This window comes from Panthera uncia (genome assembly GCF_023721935.1).
Source record: "Panthera uncia isolate 11264 chromosome A1 unlocalized genomic scaffold, Puncia_PCG_1.0 HiC_scaffold_17, whole genome shotgun sequence".
Classification (NCBI taxonomy): Eukaryota; Metazoa; Chordata; class Mammalia; order Carnivora; family Felidae; genus Panthera; species Panthera uncia.
In genome coordinates, this window is record NW_026057577.1 from 146,631,894 (window position 1) to 146,646,752 (window position 14,859).

The 14,859-nt window shown below is 49.6% G+C and overlaps 1 protein-coding gene across 1 annotated transcript in view; it reads right to left on the reverse strand.

The window, feature by feature from the left end:
• MTRR (5-methyltetrahydrofolate-homocysteine methyltransferase reductase) overlaps positions 1-14,859 on the reverse strand; it is a 32,272-nt gene that overhangs the window by 12,790 nt on the left and 4,623 nt on the right. Inside the window, exons 4-9 of the mRNA XM_049648286.1 lie at positions 13,318-13,435; positions 10,191-10,569; positions 5,735-5,857; positions 3,988-4,141; positions 3,033-3,121; positions 406-583 (exon numbers count right to left, since the gene is read on the reverse strand). Of these exons, the coding sequence (XP_049504243.1) occupies positions 406-583; positions 3,033-3,121; positions 3,988-4,141; positions 5,735-5,857; positions 10,191-10,569; positions 13,318-13,435 (1,041 nt within the window). The remainder of the gene's footprint in view (positions 1-405; positions 584-3,032; positions 3,122-3,987; positions 4,142-5,734; positions 5,858-10,190; positions 10,570-13,317; positions 13,436-14,859) is intronic.

Here is a 14,859-nt window from a genome sequence, read left to right on the forward strand (position 1 = left end):
CCCTGGGGCACAGGGCCGGGGAGCACTCACGGGAGGGCCCCTGGGGCACAGGGCCAGGAGCACTCATGGGAGGGCCCCTGGGGCACAGGGCCGGGAGCACTCATGGGAGGGACGCTGGGGCACAGGGACGGGGAGCACTCACGGGAGGGCCCCTGGGGCGCAGGGCTGGGAGCACTCACGGGAGGGCCCCTGGGGCACAGGGCCGGGAGCACTCACGAGAGGGATGCTGGGGCACAGGGACAGGGAGCACTCACGGGAGGGCCCCTGGGGCGCAGGGCTGGGGAGCACTCACGGGAGGGCCCCTGGGGCACAGGGCCGGGAGCACTCATGAGAGGGACCCTGGGGGCACAGGGCCGGGGAGCACTCACGGGAGGGCCCCTGGGGCGCAGGGCCAGGAGCACTCACCGAGCAGGAGCGCCAGCGGAGGCTGGCAGGATGGGAAAGCCAGCAGGAGGTCCAGGAGCCCGGTGTGGGCGTCCCGCATGAAGCGGCCGTAGTCGGCGGCGCCCTGCCTGCTGCACAGCTCGTGCAGCCTGCGCCTGTCTGGGCCGGCCGCGTGTTCCGCCAGGGCTCTCAGCATCGCCTGCGGCCAGAGGAGGAAGCAGGTTGAAAGTACCACGTGGGGCCAGGCTGCGCGAATCTTCCGTCAGTACGTACCCGGGAATGCACCTGGTCACCCGGGGACGCACCCGGTCACGCATCTAGGTGTGCGATCAGGAGAGAGAACTTGGCTGGCACGTATGTGCTTTCATTCAGCCTGCTCAAGAAAGTGCCCTCCCACGTCCTACTTTCGGTCACCTTTCCTGTTTCCCAAACCAATGTGATTCAGTCCCAAGTACGACCTCAGATGTCGTGTCTGGTGTACTTGAGTAACAGTGATCAGGAGTCTCGTAACTCCTCATTTTAACTCGAGACAAAATACCTGTTCTTGTCTTAGCAGATGACCACAAGCTAGACTTCTCTCCTCTGCTAACCGGTAAGCCCTTTATACAAAAGGCACTGGGCACGACCCCTGCTCTGCCCTAAGGGCTCCCAGCTCGTGAGAGTGCTCAGGAGGCCAACTACCCCGATAGGGGCTTCGGCAGCCAGGGTGTCCCGGAACGCAAGCCTGGGCCGACAGCTGGCCCCGTGGAAGAGACGGTCAGGAGGGCGAAGTGGCCAGAGGTTCCGCAAAGGCACAGGCGGCTGGCAAAAGCACGCTCCCCGGGGCCATGCCATATTCACTAGCACGCAGGGAAATGGGGGCGCAGGACAAAGGCTGCAAAGACAGGCAAGGCCAGAGCATCGAGAAGCCTCCTGCACACGGACTCTCTGAGTCACCTCAGACTCACTGCAGAAAGAGGAGGAGAACAGAAACGAAGAAAGCCAAGCAATGACATCCTGAATCCCAAGCCTCAAAGAGCCAAGTCCAAACTCTCGGACAAAAGACCAAACTTGCTAGTAATGACTTCCGGTTTCCATGTATTCGGACCATGACATACATATAGATGGTTCTTAAGGACATACACCCGTTAAATGGCACATACAGCTGTCACCACTCCAGGGTTCTTTAGGGACAAAGCAAGTAAGCGAGTCCTCTGTTTCCAGTGCTAAATGAGATGCTAACAGACACTCCTACTTGTCACCCCATGGCTCAAGCACCTCGTGCCCTGGACCCCCCAACAGGAAGGACGAGGTCCCTCCTCTCATGAGGGGTCACGGGTTTCCAGTGGCTCAGCTCAGGAGCCCTGCCTGAACTATCCTGGGACTAACACACTGCAAGCCTTCTTCACGATGCCAGGCACAGGGCCAAACACAGACCGAGCACTCAGAAACCGTGTGGGGTGAACGAGCACCCCACTTCTCTGCACGGGTCGCAGGCAGGATACCTTCCCACCCTGGGGTACACGAGCTCCTGAGTTCCTGAGTTCCTCATTTTTGTGTCCAGAATTTTTACAGTGAGAATGTTACTTTTATAGTAAGGAAAAATATATTTATGTATATTCGCTGTATGGAAAGGTAGAGCTGAACTAAATTGTGATACGTACTGTGTTTAATCAGGAAGTTCTCATCACAGTGCATTCTAAATTTACTCAAATTACATCCAGGGCTGAGCCTCTCTCTAAAGGAGTTTGCTTCCCAAAGGCTGCATGCAACAAACGACGAATACGACAGAGAGCAGAAACGGCATTGTGGAGGGCACCCTGATGGAGGCACCACCCACGCTCACTGGTGAAGTGCGGCCGGCAAAGTTTCCCCATTTGGATCTGTGTAGGGACGCGGTTGGAAGAAATCAGGTACGAGCATCTTCGAAACGCAGCTCCCGGCATCCTACTGACACCTAGTGGATCATTCTCTCTGCACATTCATCTAGAGACATCCGTAACCTCCCCGAATCCTTTAATTCTGATTTAACAGTAGGTGACTGTGTGCTTTCACCCGGAAGAGATCCCAACATTAAACAGGCCTGCACCCTCATAAGCTTCCTGTCATCAATTAGAAAAAGTGTCCCTGTGCAGTAGGAGAACACAAGGTCATCTGGGGTCACCTTAATCGCTGATTAACGTGTCACATCAAGTTAACGGCTGGTAAGAATAAGAAAAATGTCATTTCAACAGAAAACACAAAATTTTGGGGCACCTGGGTGGCTCCGTCGGTTGAGCGGCCGACTTCGGCTCAGGTCATGATCTCACGGTCGGTGAGTTCAAGCCCCGCGTCGGGCTCTGTGCTGACAGCTCAGAGCCTGGAGCCTGTTTCCAATTCTGTGTCTCCCTCTCTCTTTCTGACCCTCCCCCGTTCATGCTCTGTCTCTCACTGTCTCAAAAATAAATAAACGTTAAAAAAAATTTTTTTTAAAAAAAGAAAACACAAAATTTCAATATAAGCACAACCCCAAAAATATTTGTCCATGACAAATACCATACACGCTTGGAAACTCTTGAAAAGATGCCCTGAACGCTGTATCTTCTAAGCCTTCAAAGGGCAGATACCAGATTTAATGAATCTTACACAGAGCTAAGTATACTTGCAAATAGTCACCCAAAGAGATGTACCTTCTTAGGAACTGCTCTTATTTCAAGGCACCAGGTGAGAATGAACTGGAGAGAGCGTCCCTCGGGGATGTGCTGGGGTAAGGCTGCTCCTTTTCAGGCACACAGGAAAGAGTTCATGACACAAAAAATAAAGAATAGAATGTTTTTGCATCCTTAAAAACACAATTACCTGTATTCTTTACATTACCGTGCTAGCAAGGTACAATAGGATTTGTGGCAATGTTTATCCAGTCAAAAAATTTTCCCAAAATGTTTATAGGGAAAAAAAATCCACTTTGCAAAAATAAATAAATAAAAGAATTATAAATTCCATAGTATTATTAGCCACACCTACCAAATCTAGGTATACCAAACAAGAGGGAAATTATCCAAAGCCAAGGACCAAAACAAACAAACAAAAAAAAAACAACCAAAAACCAAAATATGGCTCTTGTCCATTAACAATGCATATTATTCTCAAAAAGAATTTTAGAATTGATGAAACTCTAAGATTCTAGGCAAATAACTGAAAAAACAAATAACGCCCCTTAATTATGGAAAACTATTTTTATATACTAAATAAGCAATAAATATGCTATGAGAAATACACATTATAAGCAAACCTTAAAAAGGTCCACATAATAAGAGTTTACTGTAGGACAACTCTCGTAGAACTCCACGACAAAATAATGCTAAGTGCAGAAAGCCAACGAACAGACTCGGTTACACTCACGTGTCCTGTCCAGCAGTGTCCCAGGAAGCAGAAAATGCACGATCATCCCACCCCGTGTGATGGGTGTAAAAGTTAAGAAACCGGCAGGCCAGCACGTGCCCGTGTCCTACCCACTGACGGGGCGCCAGGCCTCAGGCCACCTGTGCAGCCATCACACAGGGTTGGGGAAGGAGGGCCTTGCACTGGTCACCTCCCATGCGTTGGTCCAACGACACCTTAAGAAATAACAGATCGGGGCTGTACCTTTCTTCTTTGTGTCACCCTTAATTTTCAAGACGACACAGTGCTCTCTTCTGTCTGTGAGCCGCAGTCTTTGGAGTAGGTGTTGAACCTCAGAATCACTGTTGGGACAGATCACGTTGAAGGCGTCTCCAGGCTGATAGGAAAAATCTGTTTTCTAGAGAAGAACCAACATGGAAGGAAAAAAAAGCACATATGAGTTAAGAGTTTGAGCCGTGGGGTAACAAAAATATGTTTTTATTATATTCTCATTTCAAAATAGGAACTAGAAACCAAATGATTCTAACTTCAAAAAATAAGCCCAACTGAACAAACCTTTCATTAGGAGTTACTTTTTTTTTTTTTAATTTTAAAGTAACCTATACACCCCGCGCAGGGCTCCAACTCACAACTCCGAGATCGAGAGTCACATGCTCCATGGACTGAGCCAGCCAGGGGCCTCGGGAGTTACTTTAAAGAAAAAAACTTCCACAGTTACCCAGTGTTTTGTTTCGACCATTTGAGTATTTTTTACAATGTTAAAACCTTTCTCATTTAAGGTGACTCAGTAAACGTTTTAATCGTCAACGTAAAATTCCCTCTCAGGCAAACACGCATATTAGGAGCGAGAGAAACTTCCTGAGGCTGTCTGCACTGGTCCTCGATTTCCTTTAGTTTTTTCTTTTGGGGAAGAACAAGGGCAGGAGAGACATCGTATTTCTTCCTTACTGAGCAGAAGACGTTCCAGCACTTGGCTTTGCTGCTGTGAACGAACGCGGACTGGAAGATCCACGTGCCCCCCACGGCGGTTCACAGAGTGTGCGACACAGAACGAGTGCAGGATCCCGAGAGCCTCCGACCACACGTGCTCTCATCCCCGGCCAGTGAGGGACACAGCGTGAACCCACCTGCCGGCCAACCCTCACCATTTCACGACAAGAGTGTGACACAGAATGAAAAAGAAAACGTTTCGGTACACACAGAACATTTAACAATACTTCCAAAGGAACGGGAAACTACTCGATCGTATGCCAGCAAAACCACTTAGTTTGATGCCTGCCGTTTCTCTCTTCCTGTCAGAAGTTCGGCGAAATCTACAGACGGCCCCGACTCCCTTTTCTGAAAGCACGACCCCCTTCCCGGAACCCCCGCCGACATACACAGCTGAGGGACTCTCGAGCCTCCGGCCCTGAGGTCACAGGAGGCCAGTGGTTCGGGGCCGGGGCCGGGCAGTGGCTCATGGATGGAGCGGAGACACAGCACGTGCCCCGAAAACTACATGAGAACGCTTATCACCATCTTTCTGGAGGGATCCGTGACTGCTCCCGGATTCTCAAGGCACGAGAGCCACCACGACGACGAGGAACGAAGCGGTCGGTGCCCGGCCGGGTCTGAGCTCTGCTCCCGACCACCCTCCAACGACCGGCTGCCTCTCTCAGGGCTCTTCTCGGACGGAAATGCCGCTTTGAGGCTGCTATGTTTCACGGCTTACTGAGTGAGGGGACGCTGTTCTCTCCCAGGCGAGAGACACTATATAGGTGGCGCCACTGTTCTCCTCAATCAACTCACCTCCCACATCCCCCCTCATTGTAGCCCCACCCCCACACACCCCCAGAGTCAAAAGAAAACAGGTGTGACGTGGGGAGAAAACACGGGGGGTCGAGAATGAGCGGGCCTGCTGTCGGCCAGAGACCGTCGTCCTTCCCGAGCGTGGGGACCCCAGCAGCCCCTCGACAGCACACGGGGCTCAGAGCCAGCTTCTGGAACTTACCGAAATGTCCAATTCCACCAGGAGAGTGGTTTTGATGGCATCGTCCGTAGTCAGCTGAACTGCCTTTGAAATTGGAACTTGAAAAACTGGATCCACGGGAGTCACAGATGCTCGGCTTTCCTCCTCGGGAGACAAATGTGATAAAATATCACTAAATGCGATTTCCAATTTTACTCACCATTGCTTCGCTCAGTGACTAGGTAAGATCTATAGGGTGTTAGAAAACATCCTAGCTATTGAAGAATTTGTTTCTAAGGCAAATGGCTACAGACACACGCCTCTCAATCTTTCAGAAGAGATAGCTCATCCAGATCTTAAATGCCTTGGTTATTAGGTACATTTCTGGGATATTTATTGAAAACATCAGGCACCAGCATTTTCGCGTAAAGGTCTAATAGTCTTCCAAGTAAACTGTGCGAAAGGAGGCAGCGTGCACGCATTATTTCAGGAAGGAGACTGTAAAGGAAAGGACAGATGTTTAAGGCTGGAAGACGCCTTCAGAGATGTTCCTGAGAACCTTCAGCCTGCTGGGCACTGACGACGGGAAATGTTCCGCACCCGCCCTGATCAGCACAGGAGCCACCAGACGCATGTGCCTAACAAACAACTCTTATTTTCATTTATTTAAGTGGCCACCCATGGCCAGTGGCTCCCGTATTAGCGAGCCCAGGTCTTGGGAAACCATAAAGAAATCCAATTGGTTGCACTATTTCCACCCCTTTCCTACCCTGATGCTCCTCAGCTCTTTTGAAGACAGAAACGTACAAAACGCTAGTCAGTTAACACTGGATACACGGCTAGATGGGAAAACTGGGAAAAGCATCAGAGCTCAGAGCCTGACAGTCATGACATAGGGCTACCGGGAGAAGCCCCCCGCCAGAGACAGCCTTCAGCAGGGCTGCTGGCAGCACTGTCAGCAGACGGCCCTCAGCTGGCTCGTGGTCATCTGGGACCCCGGTCACGCCTCCTTTCAGAGGCAGCCCATACACAATGACTAGCTGATGACCATAAAGACCCAGTCCCTTTGCCCCAACTCTGGCCAACTCTGAAGGGCCATCCCAGCTCCGGAGAACCCTGTGAGATAGGCTGGGGCCGTTGCTGGAACACCTCGCAGCCCACTTCTCACCGTGCCCCCTCCTGCTTCTGCCCCCCCTCTCCCCAAGGTGAGGATCTCAAGGGGATACCCTAAAAATAATCACGTAGCTCGATTTACAGGAACCCAGTCTGTGACAGCCGGTGCTAGAGTGGCTTCAAGATGCTAAAACGGGAGTTTGGAGCTGGATCACCCACCTGGCTGACAACAGCACACGACACCGGTGGCAGAGGGGAGACAGAGCACAAGGCGGCAAGGCGGGAGCTAAGTGGGAGGGTGCACCATGAAAGGGAACGCACTGGACAGTAGCTGGTGCTGGAGATCTAGGGGGGAATAGCACTGATACGGCCGGTCGAGTTGTGGGTTTTACTAAACTTCATTGACACCTCTGGAAAAAAAATGCAAAAGCTGAGAAAACACTTAAAAACTAAACGTGGAAGCCAGAGAACATCCTCCACGGCATCCAAAGAAGCTGCTGTCTCTTGCCTCGGGACAGAAGGCTGAGGCCTGACTCTGATAGGAAAAGAATGGCCTCCTGGCACCTGACAGGGGGACGTAAAGCTTCAAAATCTTGAATCCTTAGATTCCCTTGAACCTGCTGAGCCTGCAGAAGTGGCTACTTCTTCCTACGGAGAGCAAGAACTCCCTGCTGCGTGAGTCCTCTGCCCTGCAAGCCACGCCCACGCCCCCACTAGGGCATCCCACCCTGGGGGGCTCAGGGCTATGTGGTGGCAAGGCCACGAGGAAGCCTGTGAGTTTGACGTGGCCTTCTCCCCCCACGAGGTACAAAGGGAAACATCCAGCATCCTGAGAGGAACTGCAGGCACAGATATCATCCCTAAAAGTCGACAGGACCAGGGACGGTCTCCATCCACTTCGCCAACCTGGGCCCTGCAACGACCAGGCGGACCCTCGGGGAGGACGACGAGGAACCACAAGAAACACAAACAAGCGGGAAGCCCCAGCTCGGCCTCCGCGCGGGATGGCTTCCTCTGAGAGATCAGATCCACACGGCCTCAGGCGCACGGCGCGTGGACACAGACTTAGCCAGTCTGCTCTTCTCCACTTCTCTCCCTAAAGAAGACCACACGCTTCCACGCAGAACAGACCGTGGCAACGCTCCGGCCGGCTGTTACGGCAATCCGGCTCAAGGCGGGACATCTGCACGTGCAGCACGGCACACGAGCCCACCTGGCAGTGCCACGGTGCCCATCGGACCCAACGGGGGACACGTGGCTGGTGTGCGGGCGTCCCCGGGAAGACCCACGCCCTGTGCAGACCGAGGGGCCAGCGCTCTCGGTACAACCTCCGGGAGCCCAACAGCCTGGGGCAGGCCTGCACCTCCCAGCAGAGGACGCACCGATGAGTCCTGTCCGTCACCTCACCTGGGAGAAGCGGGACAGCCTGGGGCAGGCCTGCACCTTCCACACCTGGGATCCTAGGATGGCCACTCCGACCCCAACACCAGGCGACACACCAGGTAGCAGCCGTGTGGGGTCCGAGTGACGGGGGCTAAGGGGTCCCATGGCCGGTCCCGCAGCCCAGAGGCCCCACAGCCCAAGAGCCCCCAGGAAGGGCACAGGTGCTGTGGAGCGGGACTGGCCGCTCTCCCAGGGCTCCTCCCTTCCTCTCCCCTTCCCTAACGTGACCACCCCAAGAGGATGGCCTAAGATAAATCTCTGTCCAAGCCCTTATCCTCTAAGCATATCCTTTGGGCAATGTACACAAATATCCCTTAACCGGTTGAGATTTTAAGCCTTTCAACCACACTCCCAGCAACTGACGCTTATTTAAGGACACTTCCTGTAACAGACACCTCCTTAGATCCTCCTCAAGCGCCCGGTCGGGCATCACGTTCACACACGCCTCTGCCACGTGCATCCGTCCCACAGCGTGCAACAGGGGCCCTGGACCCGCTTGTGCGCCAGGTTCGTTAGAGGCGCTCGTGTCGGTTCCCAGACCTGACAAATGTGTACCTACTGTCATCACCTCCGTCAACAATTCACGCGATAATCAAGCGGAATGACACCCAATAGTTGTTTATGTATGAAGACTTGTTTATCTGGATGCTTCAGAGAGATGCTATAAACGTTAAAAAACCACCATCATATCAGGTGTCAGAAAACAGTTCTAATATACCAGAAAGTCGTATTTAAATTGCTTCATTAAAAATAAGGAATCGAGGGGTGCCTGGGTGGCTGTCGGTTAAGCGTCCGACTTGATTTCGGCTCAGGCCACGATCTCAGGGTCATGAGATCAAGTCCTGAGCCCTGTGTCTGGGTCTGCACTGGGTGTGGAGCCGACTTAAGATCTTTTTCTCTCCCTCTCCCTCTGCCTCTCTGCCCCACGCATGCTCTCCCCTCCCACCCCCCAAAAAAATTGAAATAAAAAATCAAGAAACAAGAAATCAGGATGGCTGCATGAGGGTGTGGTTTCCATGAGAAAGCCGGCACGAACTCCACAGTCAGCCACTCTAAAGACAGAGTGTGGCTCTGCCCCAAAAGACTGGCTTTCAATGGAGATGTGTACCAGGCACGTCCGAAGAGTAGTGACGAGAAATGAGATATTATCCAACTTAATGCTCAAAATGTACAGGCTTCTTTTAAGTTCATTTATTTATACTGAGAGATGGAGCAAGGGAGCATGTGTGAGGGAGAGAGAGAATCCCAAGCAGGCTCCACGCGCTCAGCACAGAGACCCATGTGGGGCTCGATCTCGCAAACCAGGAGATCGAGACCTGTGCAGAAATCAAGAGTCAGACGCCCAACTGACCGAGCCACCCAGGTGCCCCCAGATTTACAGACTACTTTAAACTCACTTCCTTATTGGTACAAAAAATACACTTGACAAAAGAAAGTGACTTAATGTAGGCGAAAACAAGTTTCTAAGATGTTGCCAAGAATATTAATCCCCAAAATGGAGCATCCCAAGACACCAAAAAGCCATGCTGGAAATGAGATTTTACTATAAAGAAGTGCTTTGAGTTTAGCTGCTAAGGTAATTTCCTGAGTACCCGCAACAAAGAATTCTCCAAAATAACAGAGAAACCGAGCTCTTAACCATTTGCTGCTTCAACCACAGAGGTAATGTAATAACACAAACGCTTCTGCAACACACAAACTTTCCCAGAAAGGGGCCGGGCTTCGCAGGCCTCGGTAACCACGTAACCCTGTCGCCGTAGCACAGAAGCAGCCGCAGACCACGTGGGAATGGACGGGCAGGCCCGTGTTCCAACAAAGCTTTATCTCCGGGGCCGGTGGTGGACCACGGTTTGCTGCCCTCTGTTGTCATGTAACAACAACAAAACAAACCCCCTGGTGAGTTAACATTCTACAGCACGAGGAATAAAGTAAAGCCACTTACCTGGCCGAGAAACTCGTGCAGATGCACCTGCAAATATTCTGGTGGAAGGGCAGGGATGTTCAGAGAGGCCTGTGACAGTGGGGGAACCGAGTGGGTGAGTGAGGGCTCGGACTCTGCTATCAGAGCACTCGATTGACCTCTGTTCATTGCATTCTGTTCCTGAACCTCAGAATCCCTTCTGCCTGAGTCGGCTAATCTCAGAAGTTCAACTCGTGATTCAATGTGCGATAATTCTGGTTTCACAGGATCCATCCTCTGGGAGGCAGTCGATGCTATCTGGAGAGCTCCGTTTATCTCCTCTTTTCCTCTAGTGGACGTAAAGTGCTTCGTGAGGGCGGCCCAGAGTCCGTCAATCCACGGCTCAACCACAAGTTCTAAACTGGATTGTGGTAACAAAAAAGGAAAAAATACAAAAAGGCCTAAGTTCTCCACTTAAATGTGCAATACTAGGGCAACGGCAGTCTATTTGGCTGAGCACTATGCAGCGGTCAAAAACACTAGACATAACAATGATTCGGAATACAAAATACACTTGAGATCGAGTTAAAAACAACACTATTTTGTGTTCGTCGGCACTTCAGCCACAAACAATGTCAGAACGGAAATGAAGCCATTTTGGTAATAGGTAAGAGGAATGGGATTGCTCTTAACTTTCTATAGTTGGCGATATTTATTTTAAGCAGCTGTGATTTTAAACAGGCATGCTAAATTCCGAGGCTAACAGAACTCCCCCCAAATCCAAGTCCACTCTAATATCACATGACAATCACATAGATCAAATGCAACTTCACTTTTTCACCTAATTTACTGACGATTTTTTCCCCCTAGAGATTAGAATATCACCACAAAATCACTCCAGATTAATGCTATTTTGACTAAGTATAAATAATTCAAATCTTCAACCGGTTCTGGATATTTTTGATAAAATCTGCAGCAAGTCTGAACATAAAGGAAAAAACTAATAATCCTTTAGGAAAGTTGAGTGAATCATAGGTAGGTCTTAAAATGTGATAGTGTATTTGCCAATAACCAAAGTAGGGTAGGCCCACAGTAACATCTCATATATTTCCTGAACTGAGAAACTTGTGGATCGGAACCTTGGAAATAACCTCCTTCTCATTTTTAGTCACAACTCAAAGGACACATCAAACAAATTCTAATTCATAAAGTTAAATGGCAGGAGAAGGCACATTCCAGGCCTCTGTCTTCATAGGACTCTGGCTATAAGCTCATTAGATTCACTAGGTGCTCACAGCTCAAAATTTGGTTCCACGCTCCACAGCCACCCCTCCGAGCCTTTGGCAAAGCAAGTACCTAAAACTCTGAGTTCCACGACGGCCGCTCCATCGAACACGCCATTCTCAAGGCTCAGAGATATTAAGACGATGACACTGTCGCGGGAGAGCTAATGTGCGTGGAGTACTGACTACGTGGCACACGTTCTTCCAAGAGGACAGCCTGTGTCAGTTCGTCCAGTCCTCCCCAAAACTTTCCGCAACACACACTACTATTCTCTAGTTCACACGGGGAGAGATGGTGGCACGAGAGGGGGAAGTAACGCGACCAAAGTTTCACGGTCACTAGAGGCGGTGGATAGTTCCGGATCTGGACGCAGGGATTTGAACCCCACACTGCATCCCGAACCCATCAATGTGGTGACGCGTATGCTAAGCCAGGATACCTTCTTGAAAACAATTTTAGACGAGGGTAAGTTCAAGTAAGGTGGTTAGGTTAAAAGTTTCAGAGATGCAGGTTAATACACTTAAGAATTTTAAATTTTTTCAATGTTTATTTATTTTTGAGACAGAGAGAGACAGAGCATGAACAGGGGAGGGGCAGAGAGAGAGGGAGACACAGAATCTGAAACAGGCTCCAGGCTCTGAGTGGTCAGCATGGAGCCCGACGCAGGGCTCAAACTCATGGACCGTGAGATCATGACCTGAGCCAAAGTCGGACAGACGCTCAACTGACCAAGCCACCCAGGCGCCCCAAGAATTTTAACACTCCATCCAGTAAATGCACAGGGAAACAATGCCCCTGACAAGACGTAAAATATGGGCTCAGGGAAAGGCCCAATGGGTTCTAGAAGAAGTCAGCAAGTCAATGGCTCTTATGAGATGAACAATGGGAGGTAAGGATTCTAACAAAAAACCCACCAAAAAAAAAAAAATCAATATAAAGGAACAAAACTAAAAGGTGAAGACACAAGGCAACACGGTCGAGCTCTGTCACAACTAAGAACGTGCGTGCTGAGATCTGGAAACGTCCACAGCATCGCAGCTGCAGGCAATGATGGAGGAAGCGGACCCGAAGGGTGGGTTACGTGGACCCACACTCGTGCGAGGTGGCGCTATGCAGAAAAGCAAGACATTTGCTGACTTTGTCATTATTCATAAAGAAAGATCAAGTGAGTAGGAATTTAATACACGCACAGAGTAGGAAAAAGCAAGGGGGTATGCTGTAATCTGGCTAAAACGGCCAAAGGCTAAGTGATAAACTAAGGTGGAGCACGACATCTAGAAGACCTTTGAACAGACACATGAAGAGGATTTGAGAGGCCGCACATGCCGTGAAATACTGAACGGTAAAAACGAGAATAATCTAATGGAAGCAGGAATTCTATTTCTGGCCGGCATGGTGGCAAATGGCCATTAAGATGGCGAGGGAGAGAGCCCAGGCACCCAGAGTGCCGGGAAGGCCTCTGGTCTGTGTTCTCTGCTGGTGGCGCGTGGCCTGCCGGGCGCCCTCCACGTGAGGACCTGCACGCAGTCACCCGGGTGCGTGCGGCAGAGAAGCAAGCGCACGTGCCATCAAAGTTCCTAAAAAAAAATGTGGACTTTCGCAAAGACCTACACGCTTCAAGATAAAGGTAACGCACTGGGGCGGTTTTTCAAATTTCTTCCGGTAGCAGCTACTGAGATGGGTGAGGCACTTAAAGTCAACAGAATACGTACATCAAGCTCCGGCTCATCTCTGGCCCTAGAGCTAAAAAAGCTAAGGAAATGAAAATACCACTTTCAAAATAAAAGCTTCAGTGCTAAATCAAAAGTCATCACATTTTAGAACCTCACAGACTTTCATCAAGTACCAGTAGGGGCTGAGCGGAAACCACACAGTCTGTCCTTACCCCACGCAGTCATCTGCGTGTCCAGTGGCGTAGAAATGCTGGGCACCGAGTTCCTGAAGTCGCTTATCGATGATTTTCCCGCCATTACAGAAGTAGGTGTATTCTGAATCGCCCAGCCCTAGGAGCCCAAACGGGTTGTTAGTGCACAGTAAGATTTAAAGAAGGCACATACAAGATACATAGAGTATTTAAAACAACATTCTACATGCTGATTAACGAATAAATAACGTATAGCTTCACGTTTTCTGAGGTTTTCCTTGAGTAACACTAAGCATGCAAACGATCGTCTTCTATCTTACCATGTTAAAGGATCAGATGCATCGAAACACAAACAAGTACTTCTTGGCCACTGTTAACAAAAATATGTTCATGTGTTTGTTTACGCGAATCTGTAAAAATGTGGAAACCTTAGGGGCGCCTGGGTGGCTCAGTCGGTTGAGTGTCCGACTTTGGCTCTAGTCATGATCTCATGATTCATGGGTTCGAGCCCAGGGTCAGGCTCCATGTTGACAGCTCAGAGCCTGGAACCTACTTTGGATTCTGTGTCTCCCTCCCTCTCTGTCCCTCCCCTGCTCTCTGTCTCTCTCAAAAATAAACATTAAAAAAAATTTTAATGTGGAAGGAAACCTTAAAACGAGAATTAGATACGTTAAAAAAAAAAAAAAAAACCGTAACATCTGTCTTTGCAGGTTTTTCTGATCTAGTGAGAGGTCTGCAAACTGCAGCCTGTGAGCCAAATAAATACCGTTCGCTGTCTTTCTTCACATAAAGTGCTGGAACACAGCCAAGTCCATCTGTGCACGTAGTGTTCATGGCAGCTATCAAGCCACAACAGCAGAGGGAAGTAGTTGTTATAAAGAACACATGGTCCACAAAGCCCAAAATATTTAGCAGCTGGTCCTTTACTGATTTCACTGACCTCTAATCTAGAGCAGAGACAGGTAACATATAATCACTTGCCACGTTTCTGTGTGAGGTGAATTAGGAACTGCTTCTGTGTCTCCTGGTAAGAAAATGGACTAACATTTTCATACTTGGTTAAAAATTTAAAATTAAAATGGTCAATTTCTCACTTAATCATCTCCATGTACCTTCCCAACAAGAACATGGGAGCTTTTGGAGGGAGGGGGGCATAAACAGACTAAGAATGACCGGGTTGGGATGGGCTTCAGTCTATACTTTTTTTCAAGGAATTTTTTTAAAGCAACATGTGTTCATTCTTGAAAAGAAATCAGAAAAACTTGAATAAAAACATGTAAGTACTCTAAACCCCCCTCTTATTTGAATAAGTTCTGTAAGACAGAACCTAGTCAGCATCATAACCTCAAATTTCTGATGAGTCACTTAGCATAATCCATCCTTACCAGATACCCTCCCCAAAATAATTCTCAAAGAGCATTCAAAGAACAATACAGATCACAAGCCAGGAATATGGGCTCTGAATTCTCTCTCTGGTGTCCTATCTTGCTGAGCTGGTCTTTCTGATCCTTTATCTTAGTTTTTTAACCTATACTTCACAGAAACTTAGATGCCAGTGTTTCC